This window comes from Alligator mississippiensis, chromosome 1 (genome assembly GCF_030867095.1).
Source record: "Alligator mississippiensis isolate rAllMis1 chromosome 1, rAllMis1, whole genome shotgun sequence".
NCBI classification, from domain to species: Eukaryota; Metazoa; Chordata; order Crocodylia; family Alligatoridae; genus Alligator; species Alligator mississippiensis.
Genome location: NC_081824.1, coordinates 304936034 through 304956549, shown reverse-complemented (window position 1 = coordinate 304956549; position 20516 = coordinate 304936034). Strand labels below are relative to the sequence as shown.

The following is a 20516-nucleotide window of genomic DNA, read 5'->3' as shown; positions in this document are numbered from 1 at the left end:
AGTGACTGCAGCATATTTGAGACAAGACTTAAAGATCTCAACTCCTTCTCCAATAATTTTTTATTATTAGTTCAGCAATAGAACAGACTTATATCCGCAGGGGCTGACAGCACAACAGCAATGGCTAGTATTCTGGAGAATACATGTTAAGTGATGAAAAGCAGATGGTAGTAAATAGGACAGATCTTAACAGTGGTAGATGGGGATCATACTGGAAGCCAAGATACATACTAGAGAAACACAAAGTGCGTGCAGATATACCACTATGGCTTGGCCTTCAGGGAGTCACTTTTACAATCCCAAAATGAAACTCCAAAAGTATGCTATTTCATTGTTGTTTGGCAACTTGAAAATTATTTGGATATTGTGCTTGCTGAATGGCACAGAGGGCAGATTAGGCATATTCAGTTTAGGCAAAAGCAGAGTACTATGACATTTCAGATGTGAACACTGGTCCTGGTTTAAGTGGCTAGAAAGCTCAGGAATTCTAGTAAAGAAGTAAAAGAACTGAGGGAGACCAGGTGCATGCTTCTTACATTTTTCCTCCTTAAAATCCGAAGGGACACAGACCATTATTAAGGCTTCACAGGAGAAACACGATTTGTCTTATGAATGTCCTAATTTTCTTTCGCTGGGACAGAAGTCTTATGCAAACCAAAAAAGCAGGGGGTGCTCTACAAGGTCCTTTACTCTGTTCTTTATTCTCCAGACTCCTCCTAGGTAACAACAGTAGATTATGTCTGTTTTGGTATACATCATGTATGGAGAAGCTTTTCAAGAAGTTAAATCTGCTACCAGTATGTGAAGGGAGTTCTGCCTGTAATACCTGTGATCATGTTGTTGCAATTTAGCAATGTATCTTTTTCTAAACTGTCTTCCCCCTCCCCCGAAAGACACAACTGAAGTCCTCACTAATTTCTTTCCTGGCATGGCAGAAATAATTGGTATTTATGAACTGGATTAGAAGGTGGTATCTGAATTTATACATGCTACTGAATATTCGGAAACTTTCTCAGATTAGTTTTCTATACGGATTGTCTTGGCAAATGAAACAAACAATTTAGCATGCTTTTCATGATGGCCTATCTATTTCTACTTAGGAATGACACTGATTCAGAGAAAGAGGTACCAGAAAATAATTTTAGGTGCCTTGGGGGGATTTTGGTTGGTTTGTTTTTGTTTGGATGGTTACCATTTTCTCCCTTTGTCTGTCAGAGACCGGGAAGGGATCTTTCTATTCAGCCCTGGTTTTAATGTTTTTTCCAGAAACCTCTCCTTTCTCTACTGATATGCTGGTAATGGTGCCCATCAACATCATCTAAGGAACCATTTTCACCAGGACTCTTGGTGCTTTGTTTTCCCAACTTCTCCCCACCCAACTATATTTCAAGTTGATACACAAAGACTTTAGAAACAAAAGAAACAGATTTAGTTATGCTAATTTTACATATGGGTTATTTGGATGGTGATAACTGGAATACTTTATCACATTTTGCTAACTAACTGCAAGTGCCCCTTAGAATATAAAATGACCTGCTCTACTGCTCTTCAAAGCACTGGAGGGAAAAAGCTCTCCAGGAAACAAAAGATGAAGCATTTAAGATTAGATAATGAACTTGTTGTACTTAACAATATGCACTAAATGGTAAAGAAATCATGCAGAACAACCTCCTCAACCCCCACAACACAGAAAAAAGTTCACCTCTACCCCCAAAACAGGAACTAAAATATCTATGGTACTGATGAAGACAAAAACTGCCAGTGTCAGCAAAAGAGGAAGAAAAGCATATAGGCAGGCAGACTTTCACAAAACCATCTCAATTACTGAATGAAAAAAAGAAAGTTTTAAAATAAACAACAGCACCAACACACTGAATCACAACTAATGCACAAAGTACTTGCAAATGCAGTGCTGCCTGGCACCAACTCTAATAAAGCAAACATTTTGGCAAAAATAAAGGACCTAGAATGTATAAATAGGATCATGGCAGAATAGGATCATAGCCTGCAGGTAGCATTTCTTTTGACTGTTCAATTAAAAACTTCATAAAGATCCAGAAATGAAAAAAGTGTATAATAATATACTTTTATTTTTCTAAAAACTATCATGGACACTAATAAAATAGAAAGAATGAACTGCACACCAAACAAACTGCAATAAAAAAAATGTGCTTCCTCAGTCCATAAAAAAAGCGGGAGGGGAATTACATGAGTGAGGAGTCTGTCATTGCCCTCTTCATACCTGACTTGACTAGCAATTAGAGAGAAGGCAAAGTGGAACTGTACCTTATAGACTAACTAATCAGATGTACAGCATAAGCTTTTGTAAGCAGCCGGATTGCTTCCCCAGATACTAGACATGCTAATGAAACATGCAATAGCTATTTCAAAAGTATTCTAAATTTCTACTGCGTGTAAACTAGTCAACTCCAGAACTTACAAAACTGAAGAGCCAGACATCATCTAGGATACCAACACTTGAAAGACAAGCTTCTTTAATCATTTTTTTCTTTTCTTTGGGAAACAAAGTGGATCTCACGCATCCATAACATTATCTGGTCATTTGTTATTCCGTTAGCCTGCTACAAAGTACTAGCTATTTATCTTCATAATCATAGTGTTGCTAACCTGGTTCCATCCTGAGCGCTGCAGTTAACGTCAGCCCCGTACTCGAGGAGATGTCGCACGATGCTCAGCCAGCCTCTGGCACAGGCCTCATGCAGGGCACAATAACCTGCATTGTCACGATGATTTACATCACAGACCTTGTTTTCCAAACAATAGAGTACCACTTCCTGGAAACAGAGAAAGGGAAAATAGATAGATCAAGTTATTTGTTGCTGTGGAGATGTGCATACCTTTCCTTTAACATGTTTAGGTTATGGTTGGGTTACCTCCCTTTGAATAGGCTGTCTCCTGTCTGGAAAGGAAAGGGAGATAGAGACAGTTGTATAGTTTTTAATTCCTCTTGAGGGAGAAGTGTAACTTTGAAAGCCAGAGACAATAATTTTTTTCACAAGTACAACAGCTTTGTACTAAGCAGAAGTGAGCTCTTTATGCACACAAAAGGGATTTATCTGTACTGGCTAATGTCAGAAAGCACAGAAAAGATGCCCACATTTTAAGAACTAAAATACGGCCTCTACAGTAAAAGCTCTGTTATCTGGCATCCCCCAGGAATGGGGGATGCTGGATAACAAAATATGCCAGTTAATTGAACAGCCCTGGCTGCCACTTCTCCCGCCATGTCCCTCCGCCCTTCCCGCTGCATCACCGCCCCTCCCACGGGCCCTGAGGGACAGGGAGGTGGGCCCTGAAGTGCAGGCTGCTTGCCCTGGGCTGTGGGGGCTCAGAGAAACCAGAAGTGCCATGGTGGGCACTTCCGGTTTCACTTTTCCTTCCAAGCCGGCATGCCAGTTAACAGAACACGCCGGCTTGTAAGGTGCTGGTTTCCATAGAGTTTACTGTATTTATGTATTTTAATATGACTTCTAAATATACATAATTTGGCACAAAAATATTCCAAGCACACCAATAATCAAGTGAGCTTGATGAAGAAATGGGTTGTTTGTTTTTTTAAATGTGTACAGCAGCGGTTCCCAAGCTCTTAACAGATTGCACACCACCAATTTAAAATGATACAACCTTAAGTACCACCAACAATTTATTGTCATATAAAGTAATTATAATAAATCTGTTAACGTGTACCACTGACAGGTTGTCCGTGTACCACTGGTGGTACCCGTACCACAGATTGCAAACCGCTGGTGTAAGGGACAATGTTTGCCACTAGAAAACTAACCCTAAGAAAATTCTAGCTCCTCTGAAGTCAGTGAAGCCCAGTTTTCAACCAGTGATTTTCTTCATTCAGAAGTAGACCCTGATGCTAGTTTTCTGTAACTAACCTATGCTGTGGGAAGTCATGTGTATTTAACACAATTTATCTTGCAGTCAAATGTATCATGGTTGAGGGCCTAGGTCATCCTTAACTCTATGCTCTCATGCAACCTTGAAACAATGACTGCTCCATCACTCAACCAAAAATGTGGGATGGTACAAGTCTCATTCAATTGGTGTTAGATGACCCCCACAATCGGTAAAACAATTCAAAATGTACTAAGGGGAACTGCAATCCATTTATTTGTATTCTCTACTTTTAAAGCATACGCAGTGGTCTTGTAAACTAACTTCATGTTTATCTGGAAGCAAGGTGGGGGTTGTTTGCTTTCCCAAAAGAATGAAATATATGCTGGCTAAAATGCATTTTTTCTTTCAGTTTCAGAATCTACCGGAAAGCCCACAATAATCTGTACTCTTGGTATATCTGACCCGAGAACTGGTATCTAGGATACAGCATGAAGCTGTTCTTTTAGCAGGCCCTCACTAACCAGAGTAAAGTGGATAGCAGCAAGTTAATGAGCTGTCTGTCCCAGCTAAGGAAAGAAACCCAGTCACATGACATTGGGATCAAGTGCATCAGCCACTTACTGCTGGTGCACAGATCAATTTACCCTAGATCCCAGCAGTCTGATGCCTTACCAATCAAAAGCTTTATTACCCCTATTAATAATTCTGAAGGCTGAAATCAGTCTAGGAAGTCGAATCCTTCCTGACACTGTCCCATGCCTATCTGAGAGATCTATGTGCAATTAAAATTCTGGAAGCAAGAATTCCCTTCAAAACGGAAACATTTTAATTGTAAGTTTTTTCAGGCAAAAGCTGATTTATTTTGGTGGGAAAATTTAAGCAGATACACATTTAAATGGATAACAGAAATAAAGAAAGACAAAGAGAAGAAGCTATGTGAAATTCTTTTAGCAATTTTTCCCCTTTAAAAAAGAAAAATTCAGAAAAAACCCGCAATGGTATAATTTATTTTTCAAATCTAATAAGGCTCAACAGTACATGCTGAAATACCAGGAGACACAGTCTGCCCTCAGGTCTGCATGTGCTTTTTTTGAAGGTGGAATGAAGCACGCTGTCCTTTAAAGGTGGCAGCAATGAGCCCACCCACCAGACCCAACACAAAGGCCTCACTGGTAGCAAGCTAGATGACTCTCAAAAGAATGCTGTGGGTTAGCGTATCCAGCTGTCATTCTAAAACCTTTTAAAATCATTAAGGATCTGAATTCAGTTTTCTTTTTATTGTTTTGTTTTTTTTTAAAAGGAAATAGCCATTCTATGATGGAACGCCCATTGACTGGACACAAAAAAGCTAATTCTGTTGGGCAATTCTATGTTAGGAATGTCACTAGCTACAAAATGTAACTATGAAGACCATAAAACTCTACATTGTTAATTAATTAAATGCCTCATTAACTTTTTTAACATGATTTATTCAATTCACAGAAAAATTAACTGTCATTGCTGAATGCAGGAACATGTGGCAGCATAAACACGTTTCATAAGTGTGTATCTCTTTAACCTTAGAGAGAAGTTGTGAAGCTTGCATGGGTCAATTTAGATCTAGTCAGGTGGTCTATTTAAAGCAGCCATCTGAAAATTACTCTTAAATTAATCCAAAGAGTCAGCTAGCTTGCTGCCAACAAGAGCTTTGCCATAGCTGTTTTTCTTGCTGCAGTTTCTTTAGCCAAGTAGTTAACCTTAAATGTTAAACAACAGTTTTAAACCCAATCTGACCTATAAATGAAAAAGAAAAGATGCCCCTGATTTCAGCGTATTTAAAATATACAAAATCAGGCACCCTGCCTAGGTCTCAATGCATGTAGGGTCATTGTGCTCCCTGACACTAGATGCCAAAAACATTTGTTTCTCCTCCATCCAACCCTACAGGGAAACCTTTATAGTAGAGCCCAAAACCTGATGACCTTTTCTACTGAGCCACTCTTCACCTACAAAGTAACCCTCCTCTCAAACTTTAAGGGGGATCAGGGGAACTGGTCAGCACAACTCCAGGGCAGCCTCACCAAAAAGGAAGAGCTACACAGAGCTGGGGAGTTGCTGAGAAGCACAAGGCTCTGGACAGACACCTTCAAAGTACCATGAGTATCTAATGGATTATGCAGGTGAAATCTACTGCATGATCCACTGATGCAATACTATGGAAAATCTAGGAGGGAAGAAGGGGGAGTCATAGTCTTCCTTCAGTAGCAAGTGTCCAAGGAACATGCATCTTTCCTCAGATCACTGGATGTTTCTCTAATTTCACTTCCTTTCAGGTTATGATCTAATCCTAAATTCACTGAAGAGAGCTGAAAAGTTTGACAGTACGAAACACTTCCACTAAAAAGCACTAGGGAGAATACAAAATAGCATTTCATCCTGCATCAAACTTACACACAGCTTTTGTAATTTCCTCCCCGCTCTCACCCCCATGCCTTTATGGTCCTTATAGGCAAAAAACAGTATTGCTAAAATTATACTTTACCAAACGTAAGCCATTTAAAGATTTGTTTTGAAAGGGGAAATTTCCTAGATCCAAAAGGGAGATTACATTGCACAGTGCTACTGTCCGCATTTGCCAAGGACCTGATCCAAAGTCTGCTGAAATTAAAACAAGACTCACATGAACTTCAAGTCTTTGAGTCAGGCCCTCAAGACGCATACTTGCTGCAACTTTTCTGCATGCTCACAGACCCAGAAACAAAATGCTGAAATCTAGGCAAGTTTATTCATTCACTGCCACTGAGAATATATTAGTCAAGAGTAATGACAGAAAATATGTTCAAATACAGTCCAGGAAGTGAACTGGGATGGAGGGGTGGAGGTGGGGAGTAAAGAAGTGAGGAGTTTACAAAGACTTTACAGCTACTGGTGCTGCTTTCTGCTCCTACGTCTCTGCTGCCAAACAAAACCACCAGGCTTTTTAGACTCCATGCATATTCTTCACACTATCTTCCCACAGCAGGGTCTGATGCTGGGACTATAAATTATCATTCAGAATGGGAAGGTGTGTGGGAAGACAACAGACAAAGCATATTACCTGCTAAGAAAGTGCAGAGGGCGGAAACCATTTTATCAAAGGCTTGCGTATAGGGCTACATATGCTGCCTTCATTTAAAATGTTACATCAGTTTTGTACCCTCTTTAGCATTATTTATGACCCCCAAGGAACCTACTCTACTTTTCAACTTCACTTTGCAGTGCCGAATTGGCAAGGGGACGAGTCATGATAACTGAGAATCACTATGCACAAGGGTAGCAAAAAGGAGATCTGACCATTTCTCTGGACGAACTTAAATTTCCACTTCACCATGATTCTCTGCTGCTATTTGGTTGTTTGTTACTAGATGCAGCATCAACAGAATGGTGCTATCTGGCTTATGCAATGCATCACCCAGCCACATGCCTGCTGAAGGCCTCCCAGCATGTGCATGCGCATATACTTATTTCAGCAGATGCAGCGCCAGAGGTTGGATTGCAAAGGGAGGACCTGGTCACAGGTGGAGATGGAGTTGAAAAGGGCTTCCCATGGTTTTGCTCTAGAGCTAGCCCTACCAAGAGAAACTGATGTCATCTGATGTCAGCTTACAGCAGTGGAAGCCAAGCTTTTTGGTAAGCATGCCAAAAATTAAATCTGTAACCTCTGTAAGTGCCACTCTGATCCCCTTCCTCTGCCTAATCTGCTTCTCTGGGCTGGGAGCAGAAAGCAGTATGCTGCCCTGTTTTCTGTTTCATGCCCTGCGCTCCCTGTCTGATCTCCTACTCTGACTTCTGCTTCCCGCTCTATCTCCTGCTGTGTTGCCTGTCCCCTCCCTGATCTTCCACATTCTGGAGGCAGAGGCTGCCCCTGCCACTTGTGGTAATTATGCTGAGGGTTGCCCCCCTGCCCCGTTTTACAGAATGCTAATCTAAGCTCTTGGTCGATATGAATATCTCTCTTCAGTAATGAAAAGCAACTTGTTAAATATCTTTAGCTGATCTGCAGCCGCAGAACTGCATGCAATTCCACACACCCTGCCGTAGTGGCTGATTTCAGCGAGGCTCAGAAAGTCACGCCACTGGCAGACATGGCAACAAGACAGAATTACAAGGCATGAGGGAGGGCCTAAAGCCAATGCATACCAGTGGCACAGCCAATGTTTTCCCACTGTTGGGGAGGGCAGAGGGTAGCAATGATTTCAAAAAAGAGTATATCTCTGCGCGTCCTCTAACATTTTGTTCCTGCTACTCATCACTATTCCTGAGAGAGACAATCTACTTCCTGGAATGCAAGTGCTTTGGTTGTGAGAGGGGAAACAGCCCGACAGCTTCTCTGAGTGATCAAACTAACAAGGTGTCACAAACTGAGCTCTCATGGAGTGAGACAGCTCTACAAGCACTCATGGCGCTCGGGCGATGTGCCGGAGGGCTGGAAAAGGGCCAATGTGGTCCCCATCTTCAAAAAAGGGAGGAAGGAGGACCCAGGAAACTATAGGCCTGTGAGTCTTACCTCGGTCCTGGGGAAGCTTTTCAAAAGAATTATCCTGGCACATGTCCAGGAAGGGCCAGCAGGGGAGGTTATGCTCAGGGGCAACCAGCGTGGGTTCGTTAGGGGCAGGTCTTGTCAAACCAACCTGGTGGCCTTCTATGACCAGGTCACCAAGTCCTTGGATGCAGGTATCGCAATGGATATAGTCTTTCTGGACTTCAGGAAGGCCTTCGACACAGTCTCTCACCCCATTCTCAGTAAGAAACTAGGAGATTGTGGTGTTGATGCCTACACGGTCAGATGGGTCACTAACTGGCTGGAGGGCCACACCCAGAGGGTGGTGGTGGCCGGGTCTTATTCGACCTGGAGGGATGTGGGCAGTGGGGTTCCCCAGGGCTCAGTTCTTGGGCCCGCACTATTCAACATCTTCATCAGTGACTTGGGTGAGGGGGTAGAAAGCACCCTGTTCAAATTCGCAGATGACACTAAGATGTGGGATGAAGTGGGTACGCTAGTAGGAAGGAACAGGCTGCAAGCGAATCTAGACAGGTTACAGGGGTGTGCCGAAGAGAACAGGATGGGGTTCAACACTGACAAGTGCAGAGTAATGCACCTGGGGAGGAAGAACCAGCGGCATACCTACAGGCTGGGGAACTCCCTTCTCGCCAGTGTCGAGACAGAAAAGGATCTTGGAGTCATTGATGCCACAATGAACAAGGGCCGACAAAGTGGGGACGCGGTCAGGAAGGCCAACCGTACCTTGTCGTGCATCCACAGATGCATCTCAAGCAGGTCCAAAGAGGTGATCCTCCCCCTCTATGCGACACTGGTCAGGCTGCAGCTGGAGTACTGGGCGCCGCACTTCAGAAGGGATGTGGCCAATATGGAGAGGGTCCAAAGGAGGGCCACCCTCATGATCAGGGGTCAGCAAGGCAGGCCCTACAAGAACAGGCTGAGGGACCTGAACCTGTTCAGCCTCCAAAAGAGAAGGCTGAGAGGGGATCTAGTGGCAGTCTACAAACTAGTCAAGGAGGACCAGCAGTCATTGGGAGAGTCCCTGTTCCCCCAAGCACTCCCGGGAGTTACAAGAAACAATGGACACAAGCTAGCGGAGGGTAGTTTCAGGCTAGACATTAGGAGGCACTATTTCACTGTCAGGGCGGCTAGGACCTGGAACCAACTTCCAAAAGAAGCGGTGCTGGCGTCTACCCTGGGGGTCTTTAAAAAAAGGCTTGACGAACATCTGGCCAGGGTCATTTGACCCCAGTACTCTTTCCTACCACAGCAGGGGGTCGGACTAGATGATCTCCTCAGGTCCCTTCCGACCCTACCAACTATGAAACTATGAGACTACCCCAGGTCTATTCCTCAAAGGAAATCCCTAAGCTGTACCACAGCCACTTATACCTGGGATTTTTCTTACCAAACCTTCTTCCCTTTCACACAGTGCAAACACCGAACCACTTTGCACATTAAAAAATGCTACATTCACTAGAGTTTTTAGAGTCGATTTTAATTTATCTAAGGGCGCTGCTCTGTTTAAATATATGTATATACAATTATATATAATCAGATCCCGAATCAAACCAAAAATGTCTGGAGACCAACAGGAAGTTATTTGTGAGCCCCAGGGCCTTCACTCCGATCCAGTCAAAATCCCAGGTAACTGGGTCAGGGAAGCAAGAGCCTTTTTGAACTAAAAGACAGTTCAATGCTGCAGTTCGTTTGTTTACTTTATGGCTGGAGAGTGTTTTAGGCCTTGACCCTATCAAGACTCAGGCATGCAAGTGAATTTCTGCACTGCAAGTAATCCTGTTGGCTTCGGGAAGGACTGCTTGGTGAAGAAAGTTAAGTCATGAATGTCACATGGCAGTATGAAAGAGGCTCCAGCATGCACTTACTTTTGTACACAGTCTTTTGTACATATAAAATGCAGTTTTTATTTCAGTTCTAATGGATGTTAAAAAGAAAACCAAATACATAGTTTACAAAGCTGCTACAGGAATCGTCGCAATTGGTATCTCCTGGCGAAAACTAAAAGCACCCAGAGTTAGGACTACTAGCCTTCGCCTAGGCCAGTGGTGCTCAACCTTTTTATCCAGCAGGCCAGATGGACAGTGCCTGATCCCTCTGCAGGTCGAATCCTACTGGTGTACCTAATATGGAGACCAGGGCAGGTGTGGTGGGCTGCCATCCAGATGCATGGAGGTGAGCAGCCTGATCCTGATCCAGCCAAGTGGGAGAAGGAATCCCGCCCCCAGGGGTGGCATGACTTGGCCCCAACCTGGCTGGACAGAAGGAAGGGGACGTGGCCTAACCCCACAGAAGGGGCATGGGCTGGCCCCAAACCAGTCATGGAGGGGGAGGGGGCACAGCCCAGCCCCAACCCAGCCACATGGAAGGAAGGGAGTTTGGGCTTGCCCTAATCTGGCCATGTGGGGGAAGCGTCGTTCATGGCCTGGTTCCAACCCGCTCCGTGGGATTTGGGATTTTGGCAGCGGGGTGGGGTGGCAGTATTGCTCCACTGCCACCAAATTTCCCAACCAGTGGGGAGCCCCATGGACTGGATTCCACCTCTGGTCCAGACCAGTGTTTTTCAACCTGTGGGTCACAACTCAAAAGTGGATCACAAGAATATATGAAAGGATCACAAACACACTTTAAAAACGGATTCTCCTTTAAAAGGAGAAAAACATGGGAAACTGGCTTTTCCCTCGCAGGCTGGCAGAGTTCCAGCCTGCGTGGGGCTGCTTGGGCCCCTCCTGCCCCACACAGGGGGGCTGGGGCCTGTGGGTTGGGAATGAAGGGCACCGGGTCAGGACTGGCCATCAATGTTTACCAATGAGTCTTGGTACAAAAAAGGTTGAGAACCACTGGTCTAGATTAACGGAAGTCTCTCCAGATTAATTTACAAAGGTGGAAAAAGCCTCTACTGAAACTAAATTCCCAAACTAAACCAAGTTTTTCAGGTGGCAGGCAGCCTTTGAAGCAGGACAGGCCTCTGCCAAGCACAACTGTTTCTCTCAAAGCTAAGGCAAACTTTATCATTCCACTCCGACAGCAAAATCAGTTGTCTCTCTCAACGATGGACCACTTCATTATGGTAATTCTCTGCAGAACTGAAGATTTAATTTGAGGAAAATGACTCCATGCTATCATATCCTCTTTCCCCCAACAACAGAACATAAACATGTCTCAAAACATCAGAGCTGAAGAATTCAGCCATTATATTTTTTTAAATAGAAACAGCGCCTGAGTAGAATGGGATTGTCTAACTATGCTGAAAAGCTTCACACTCCAAAGACAGTTAGAATCCTTTCTGCAACCTATTCAAACACCCGTAAGAACATACCTACCATTATGTTCGCTATCATATAAAAAATCCCCAAACTTCCTTTTTAAACTAACCATCCTTAGCATAAACCACAAGTAAAAACAATACAACTCATTAAGCTCTCCATACATGGTATAGGAAATCAAAATTTAACAGCCTATAACAACCTCCAGTAGAGGGGTTTCAAATCTCTACAAAACCTCACTATGAAAGAACAGGCCCTGAAAGGTGCTGGCTGCTTTCAATCCCTCTTAGCGATGACAGCAGTGGAGGGTATGCAGCACCAGAGGTTCAGGTCTTTATCATACAAACCCTGTGTAACCAGAGTAGAACAGCTTCGTTCTTCACAGCCACAGAAGAGCAGACAAAGAAAAGTATGACTTAGCGAAGACACACAATAACTATCCCAAGTATACAAATGGGCATGGTAGAAATTGTTTGGGCTTTTTGAGTATTTTTTCAGTGCACTAAGCTTATATGAACCAGAACTGCAAAGTCTTTGAGCCATATGCACAAATACAAGATTTTTTAAAACAAATGGACAAACAAATAATAAAAAAAAAGAATTGCAACCGCTGCATCTTAATTCAGAGTATTTAAAAGGAAGCTTGCCTCATATCCCAGACGAGCTGCCCTTTGCAGAAGAGTTTCCCCAGCATTCTTATTGACAATAAGCCTTCGCGCTTCAGGCGGCATGGGACGACTTGGGGTGGTCTCCTGAGGGGGGCTTGCAATCTGCAGCTGCGAGGGCTGAGAGACAGGTAATAATGAGGGAGTCTGCTGCAGGCGATCATACAGCTTCTGCTCATGTGATTTGGCTGGTGAGGAGTCACAGTCTGAAGTAGGCTCTGGTCGCTTTCTGAATTTTCTTGTTACCATGACCTGTCAAAATAATTATTGGATTTTTTTTCCCCCACTTTAATAATACACCAATGGGAATATATTTTACCAGTTAAGAATTACATTTCTGTTCTCATTAGAAAAATCTACTACTTCTACTAATTGTACAACTCGTCAGTCTTTAAAGCTACAGTAGGCAGACTAAGAACAGATTCAAAGCATGCAAATAGTAAAACAGGAGGAGTTTGAATTAAAATACTATTACAGTATGCTACTGTGTTAGTTTTACGCAGGCTGGCTCTGCTGTACAACCTGTGATGTTAGTGGACGATTAAGTCTAAATAAAGATACCTTATCTTCAGCATTTTCAATATCTGTAGTGTCATCCCCTGTCAGGGATGACCTCCTTCTCCTCTCCTGTAGTGCCAAGTGTTTTGTTTTACACTGACGTTTCCCTGATGGCTTCTCACACTCTCTGTATTTCTGCAGCAGAGATGCAGCTTGGAAATCCTCCTCCTCTTCTGTGCACAGCCCATCTGTCTTCCGGCTCTCTTTAATTTTCTGCTGTTTGGCAGCCAACCTCAGGGCTGGAGTGGAGCTTGGCTGAGTCTGCCTTTTGCTGTTTGCACTGGGAGAAGACAGGCCCTTCATGTGCGGAGACACCGGGAAGAGAGGCAAGCCTACATGGGAGGAAAGGCATCACACATTGCATGGTGTGTTGAAAGGAAAACATATGGTTATCACCGAACACAAGTTCTTGCCCTGGTTAAGAGATTCACTGATTAAATTTGCAAATCATTAATATTTTAAATATTCCATATTCAAAATTGTAAATAAGCTAGCTCACAATGCACTATGTTTAAAGTAGTTATAATTGGTCTGATAAACTTGCTCCATGACATTTTTTGTTACTACCGTGCCTAAGCTCTGCAGGGACTGAATAGTAAGTATCCTACTATGCTGTGAAAATGATGCAACGCAACTTTTAGCATCAATGGGCAAAGCTGAGAGTCTCAACTGTGAATGTCCTGGCTTGGGTGAATGTGAAAGACAAAATTTGTTTCCTTACCTGTAAACTGTCTTATCTGAATGGGAACTAACTTTTGCCTTTATGCTTGGAACTGCTGTTTTTTTCTGCCTTTTCCATGTTTAAGTGACAGGCCAGAGGTATGGATTTGGGAGGGGTGGAGGAAGAGCAGCAAGGAGGAATAATTAAGGTGAAGTTTCTTCCCATGAGAGAACCAGTAGAATACCGAAAGGACTCTATGCTCAAAGATGACAATGAACAGAGAAAGCAACATGTCCCTTTTTTACTGCTTTTGAATAATTGTAAGGAATTTAAAGAAGCCTTTTTCAAAGAGGCTCTGTGTGACACTCTACAAAATATTTGTGTCCCTTGTGGAGTGAATAACTTTAGATGACTCTGATCTGCCTTGTAACACTGGCTGATTTAGCCCACCTACAGATAAAAATATTTTGATGCACTGTTCCTCCTTCTAGGCTTCCCATAGCATTCAGATTCCTCCATTGCTTTGTTCTAAGCAAGTACAATTTTACAGCCCTACTACATGTAAAATGTATAGCTGCTTTTCCAGGTGTGAGAAAGCTTAGAAAAAAGTAAAGATAAGGAAGCTGACTAAGTGAAAGTCTGAATTTCCCTTTGGAACACAGTTGGGGCTGATTTCAGAACTGCCTTCTTGGGAGGTATGATGGGGTAGAGAGTGAAAGGGAAGGAGGGAGAGAGGGAACTGACAAAGAATGCACATAGACACACTAAAGTAAAAGCGCTGGATGGAAAGGAGAAAAAATCTGCCAGACCAACAGCAAAAAGACAGAGGATACCAAAACATCTTTTGAAGTTGTGAGGTAACCATGACCGAGGTTCCTTCGTTCCCAAGAACCTCAAAAGTATGTGTCTCCCAAATGATACTGCTTTTAGAAAAGGACAGATGTGGATGAAGCAACATGGTGGAACTGGAATGGACAGGTTACCCTGCACCCAGCACAGAAACCTGCCCTTGAAGAAATTTATTCTGGCAAGAAGTCCAGAATCTCTTTTGTAGGCAGCCTCAGGTGTTTGCCTTCCTTCCCCGCTCCCTTTCTCCCACCCCTCAATAGATGTAGTATGTAAAAGACTTTCCGGATCTGCGAGGATGAAAGTTCCTGAGGGCAGCCATATTCCAGGAGACCCATCTCAAACATGTGGCTCATGGGTCAGATTTGGCTCACTTAATGCATTGGTGGCCCACATGACAAACGTATATTGTAAAGGGTCTACACTTTTATTTAAGTTTCTAGACTTCACATTGCAAAGGTCAAATAGTCAATAAATGTCTCCTTTTTTTAGGAGTTGGAATAAAGGAGGGAAGGTGGAATGGCTGTATATGAAAAACATAGCTAGAAAGGATGGCAGAAAGACAGCTGTTTTCCCCTCTCAGTGATGCTAAGTGAAACAATAGGACACTGAACAAACAAATGTTTAACTACTTCTCACAGGCTAAATGCTACCCTTACATTTTATGCAAACCTCCTGTAGACATCACTGAGGAGATCCATTGTTGGCCATCCTAAATCTATAATGCAGAACAGGGACTGAAGTTAAAAGTCCTTCATGAATAAGGTTTGAAGAGACTGACCATATCCGGAGCAGACGTGCGCACCAGACTGGGACAGCCAGGCGTGACTAGTTCTGAAATCTTGTCTGATCTGTATGACCAGACACTTGTTCAGCCTCTCTCCTCCTGCACCCAGCCTATAGCTGCTGAGTCAGTTAGCCTGTTGGTCTCACAGTGGATATGTGCAGCTCAGAGGTATTCCAAGTGCAGAAGAATCCTTCCAACTTCCCTGTTCAGGTTTTTGTTCTTGTTCTGCCTGGATAGCATCAGCTAACAGAACCATCATGGGTTTTTTTCCCCACACAAATAAATCCAAGTCCCAGAGAGACTCTTAAGAGAAGCCTTCCTCATTGCCTGGACATCCAGGAAGTTATTGCTGAGCTAGGGATTCCTGGGGAGATCACTTGCTCCAAGTCATGCAAGGACTTGGCTGAGTTCCCCAACCTAAGAGATCAGCACTGATCATCATGCAAGCTGCTACCAGGTCTAGCAAGGGCAGATCCTTGGACGGACAACAGGGTGAATATTCCTAGGAAAAAGGAGCTGTCTAGTATCTAGAGGGATTGTCAGGCAATTCATATCCTGAGTCTGATAGCTGATCCCTGACACCCTAAAAAGAGCAGCAAGGGACTGCTGTCAAAGGATCATTTGCCATAGACCACCACTGTGCCAAGCAGCTGAATACACTGATGTGCCAGGGAATTGTTTAAATAAAAGTTCGTATTTTGTCAAATTTCTCCTCTGGCATTGCTATGAAACTCAGGTGAATTCTTACTAGAAGCAATTCCCCCAGATTCAGCAAGTCCAGGGTCAGGTAACAAAGCTCTTCTGATCACTCTTTCTCAATCCAAAGTGTTCCAGGACCAGTGGGGTAGTAGACATCTTATGAAACAAAGCCTTCATGAGCAGATCATGCAGGATAGGGAAGACCTAAATGCCCTGCCCAATTCCCGAGACAGCCATCAGAACTGTGAAGCCCCAAGTTGAGGATGACATATTAACCTGCATGGTTTGTTCCCACTTGCAAAACACAGCTACTGCCAATATCAGGGGAACAGGTTTGCTTGAGTTCTGGAAAGCCTAAGAAAAGCTGAGTGAGTATTTGTGGACCAGAAGAACTGAGCTCTCCTGCTTTATTTAAGTCCTGTGTAGAAGAGACCTCTCTGGCTGATACTGGAAAAGAATATCCTATTCCTGGTGAACTGAGATTAAAATAAAAAGAAAGGGGGGCAAGGATTTGAGCATAAATGTGTCAGTAGGGAGGGAAGTAGTAGTTGCAGCAAAATAAATGGCAAAATCTTGAGTGTCCCTTCCTAATGAATGATTGGGTCTATTTTAGTTGGAGATTAGGTGCTATTAAGGGGCTTTTCCCAAGAAAACCAAGAGTTTTACACTGCCAAAGAAAGGGTGGCTCTGGAAACAGTATCTGAACCTATAGACACACATTTCTTTGAGCCAAAGTACTAGAGAAAGGAGGCAATATCACAGGAGGCACTGCAGAGGAGAGCTGCCATCTTTGGACTGTTTGGGAACAAGAACAAAAACAATCCACCACAAAGAATATCTGATTCAGTGGGCTCAGGACAGGCAATCCATTTCCCTTCACCCGCCAAAAAACTGAAGAGATGTCCTCAGAAAAGGAGGTTGGCTTGGGTTTTGGAGGTGAAAGGGAATGAAGGAAATATTCTTGTATAGTCTTTAATCTACAAATCCTGCAAGAACAAAAAGGAGACCTTCAGCGACTCTGGTTATAGGGATGTGATGGGGCAGGGGAAATGTGGAATGGAGGATCTGCGACCAGAACAGCCTCATAGTTTGTGTTTGCAGGAAGCCAGACAGATAGAGAGCATGAAGCAGGTTCAGGGTCCAGTGAGGATCGTATCTGTACCTAGGACTGTGTGCGCAGAAGTACTCCCCCTCCCAAGTGCTATTGAGGTATCTGATCACTTGGGATTTGAGAGCTAAAGCAGGGCTGGGAGGGAAGACCTCTTAGATGAAGGGTAAATGGTGGTAACAGGAGGTCAGCAAAGCATGGAAAAAATAACAGTGCCTGACCCCCTTCCTAGAGGAGAGTGAAAACAGCTGGAGCTGATCACTGTGAAGGTAAGGAAGATGCCATGCAGCCCATATGGTCTTCCATCATTAACTTAACTGACAAGCTGGTGGCTGGCATGGTGAGGTAAAAAGAAGAAGAAAATAAGCCGTACATGAGGGTAAATGAGGGAAAAGATGTCCCATACCCCCAGAACAAAGTTACAGAAACTAAGGTTGTATGGAAGCAAAAGAGGAGATTGCCTAAGTGTATGGACCAGAGCTCAGAAACAGGAGCAGTGGGTGAAGGGGGTAAGGGGTAGAATCTGCCATTACAAAGAGGAGAGGGTACAGGAGGGATGGCGAGGAATCTGTTATTAGCCATAGTGCTGCCCCCTGTAAGAGCAAAACTGAAAGGTGGAGAGAGAAAGAAGAAAAAGTGGAAAATTTCCTGAGGGGCATATCTATGTGCGCACAGAGAAATGACAGGGCCTGCCTGTTAGAAAAACAGACAGGCAGACTCCACCAACAAGGAGAACCCTCCTGGCTGCTCCTAAGCCTTAGAAAAGGCAGAAAAGCTCAGTAGTTCTAAGACAGATGGAGCAGTGGGCTCCCAGGATACAGAACCAGATTTGTTGTTCTGCTCAGAAAGTTGTTTTTTAAACTACACCCTGAGGCACTAATAAGTTTAGCTGTACAAGTGGTAAAAACTCTTATATGGACTAACAAACTGTCATTTTATTCTAAGTTATCAGAACACCAAAACACCTCTGCAGACACAAAACTTCAATGTTTGTATATCTATTACAGGATGGTACATTATTTAAACCACAATAAAATTGAAAAGAAAAAAGAAAAAAAAAACACAACACACAAAAACCCCACAAAAATACACACAAACACACACACCAACACACTCCCTTGTCTGCCAGATTTCAGCTACAATGACTTTTTATACTGGAGCTGTCAGTCCTTATATATATATATATATATATATATATACACACACACACATACATACATACATATATATGGACTTCTGTAAAAACTGTTGACAATTCCTTAAAAATGGTGGCAGCATGCGTCACTATAAATGCTAAGTTAGCTGGTTTCCCTAATAGTCTCTGCATACCTTGTTCATTGTCACTTGTTTTGAGGGACTCTTCAGACCAACTTCTATTGCTTTTGACCTCTGACCTTTTCTTGGTGTGCCTTTCTTCTGTGCAGTCTTTGACCTTTGCAGTGGCCTCTGGCTGAACAGCCTCAGCTAAATCTTTCCTGCTTTGCCGGCCCAACTTGCCGGACGGGGATCTCTCTGGTGACACCTGCTGCTCCCATAGTTCCCTAAGATGCTGCAGGTGACGCTGCTTTTTGGGATGGAGCCCTGTTAATTCAATGCACACCTTCAGGTTGGTCACCTCATTACAATTGGGCTCTTCTAAGTGGTTAGAGGAATTGTTTGTCATTTCCCTCTCAGGCCAGTCATCTAATGGAAAAATAACTAAAAATTAATCAAAAAGCCCCCTCAACTTAAAACAAAAGCTACATTTCACTTTTGGGGCATATAGTCTCAGCTTTACCACCACACTATGCATTGTAAAGGTTTCTTATTAAGGGTTACATGCACTATAGTAACTTGCATTGCTATGTCTACAGTGTCCCATGACTAGTGCTTTATCCTTACATACCAAGATATTATTTTTAAGTGAAATGACAGTGCTCACATTGGTAACCATCAAGTTCATAAATGGAAACACTAATTAAGTCCTAGGGATGCTCCTTTCACAAGGCATTCCTTAAGAGAAACCAAAGCAAGCTGTCTACCTTTGGAGTTCTTTCTCTTTTTTGCCTTTGATACAGCTTCATCTTGCAGTTCATCCACAAAGTTTTCACCTGGGCTGCCATCATCCTGCACTTTCTCACCAGAGTGTCTACGCTTTCTCTCCAGACGTGGACATGCATGCTGACTGATATTTTCTGGTAATGGATCTTCTGCCTTTTCATATACGGAATGTCTCTCCAAATAACATTTCTCAATTTGAGAATCTTTTTCCTCTGAAGTTTCAAGAAAATGACCTTGGTTGTTTACGTCACTATTAAAATCACCTAAAAACAAAATAAATAAATATAGTTTAACGAATGCAGAAATCTATTGTGAACTAACATCTCCAAGAGCAGTGTCAACCTCTTATCACTTTATCACGATTGTGGTTTCTAAAACATATAGATAAAAAATTAATTTAGATTAACATTTTAAATTAACTTTGCTAGAATCAACCCTAAAACAACAGTTATTCCATAAGTTAAGCACGAAACCAACATGGTGTTCAAATTTTCGGCATTCAAATTTTTAGCCAGCTTCTGAGCAGACACTTCACCATACAGATATCCAAAAAACCACCACAATATGCTTATGTTTTATTTACAAGAGACAGACAGACAGACACCTTTAGGTATGAAAAGCCATTCTTTTTGAAAAGCAACCTTGACGTTTGATAAGTAGTAATTCAAGCTTCCTCTCTGCAGTGACTTTTTATAAAAATTAGTTTCTGCTGCTCTCATAATGTACAAGTCTTTCACTGACTTAGCATGGCAAACTGCCGAGTCTGATGACAAGAGTTCAATCCTGTTACTACATGTCATTGGACATATGATTGGGGAACACAAACAAATACACGTTCTAGCAGTCGTGCCAGTAGGAAAAATGCTCAGAATAACAGCGTAATTATAAAAAATTACCTGAATTTAAGGTTGCAGACAGCCTTTGCACTTGAAGTACTCTGAGAGTCACTGTACGCCAAGCTACCGCTTACCTCAAGACTCTAGCTCCCCTTACCTGTGAAGTTTTCTGGCTATAGTGGCCACATAAATCTTTAGGAAATGCTAACTTGGGGAATAAAGGCCAAAGAAAAATACCTGTGCTGCCACCCCCTTGTCCCTCAATGCCCCCAGTTCAAAGAGCATGCATTTCACTTTAAAAATATGCTTAAATTCTGTGATACACAAGCCATGTTTTGAATAGGGATAATTTCCAGAACTGGAGCCTAAATGATAACAAAAAACAGTCTTGTACAACTTACATTATGCTGTGCGCAAGCATAGCATTGTCAATCAACTTCCTTTTAAAATTCATTTATAAATATAACTTATTTTCCCCATATTTCTTATCCTTCCTAACTCCACTTTTTTTGGCCTTCCCAGTACTGTTAGGCAATTTCCTCTTTTTATTTTGCCCTCACCTCCCAACATTTCATATCCCTTTGTCTTTATCATGCATTGCCTTCTTTTCCTGCTCCATCTGTTATGTCTCTCCCAGCTCTCTATC

The 20516-nt window shown here is 42.8% G+C and overlaps 1 protein-coding gene across 9 annotated transcripts in view; it reads right to left on the bottom strand.

The window, feature by feature from the left end:
• BCOR (BCL6 corepressor) overlaps nucleotides 1–20516 on the bottom strand; it is an 86507-nt gene that overhangs the window by 9741 nt on the left and 56250 nt on the right. For 6 of the 9 annotated variants that reach the window (XM_059720804.1, XM_059720806.1, XM_059720809.1 and 3 more), the window contains 5 exons: nucleotides 19016–19297; nucleotides 18324–18677; nucleotides 12897–13225; nucleotides 12318–12587; nucleotides 2629–2795 (listed from right to left, as the gene is read on the bottom strand). In XM_059720804.1, the coding sequence (XP_059576787.1) occupies nucleotides 2629–2795; nucleotides 12318–12587; nucleotides 12897–13225; nucleotides 18324–18677; nucleotides 19016–19297 (1402 nt within the window). The remainder of the gene's footprint in view (nucleotides 1–2628; nucleotides 2796–12317; nucleotides 12588–12896; nucleotides 13226–18323; nucleotides 18678–19015; nucleotides 19298–20516) is intronic. The other 3 variants (XM_059720808.1, XM_059720807.1, XM_059720810.1) reach the window with 3 other exon arrangements.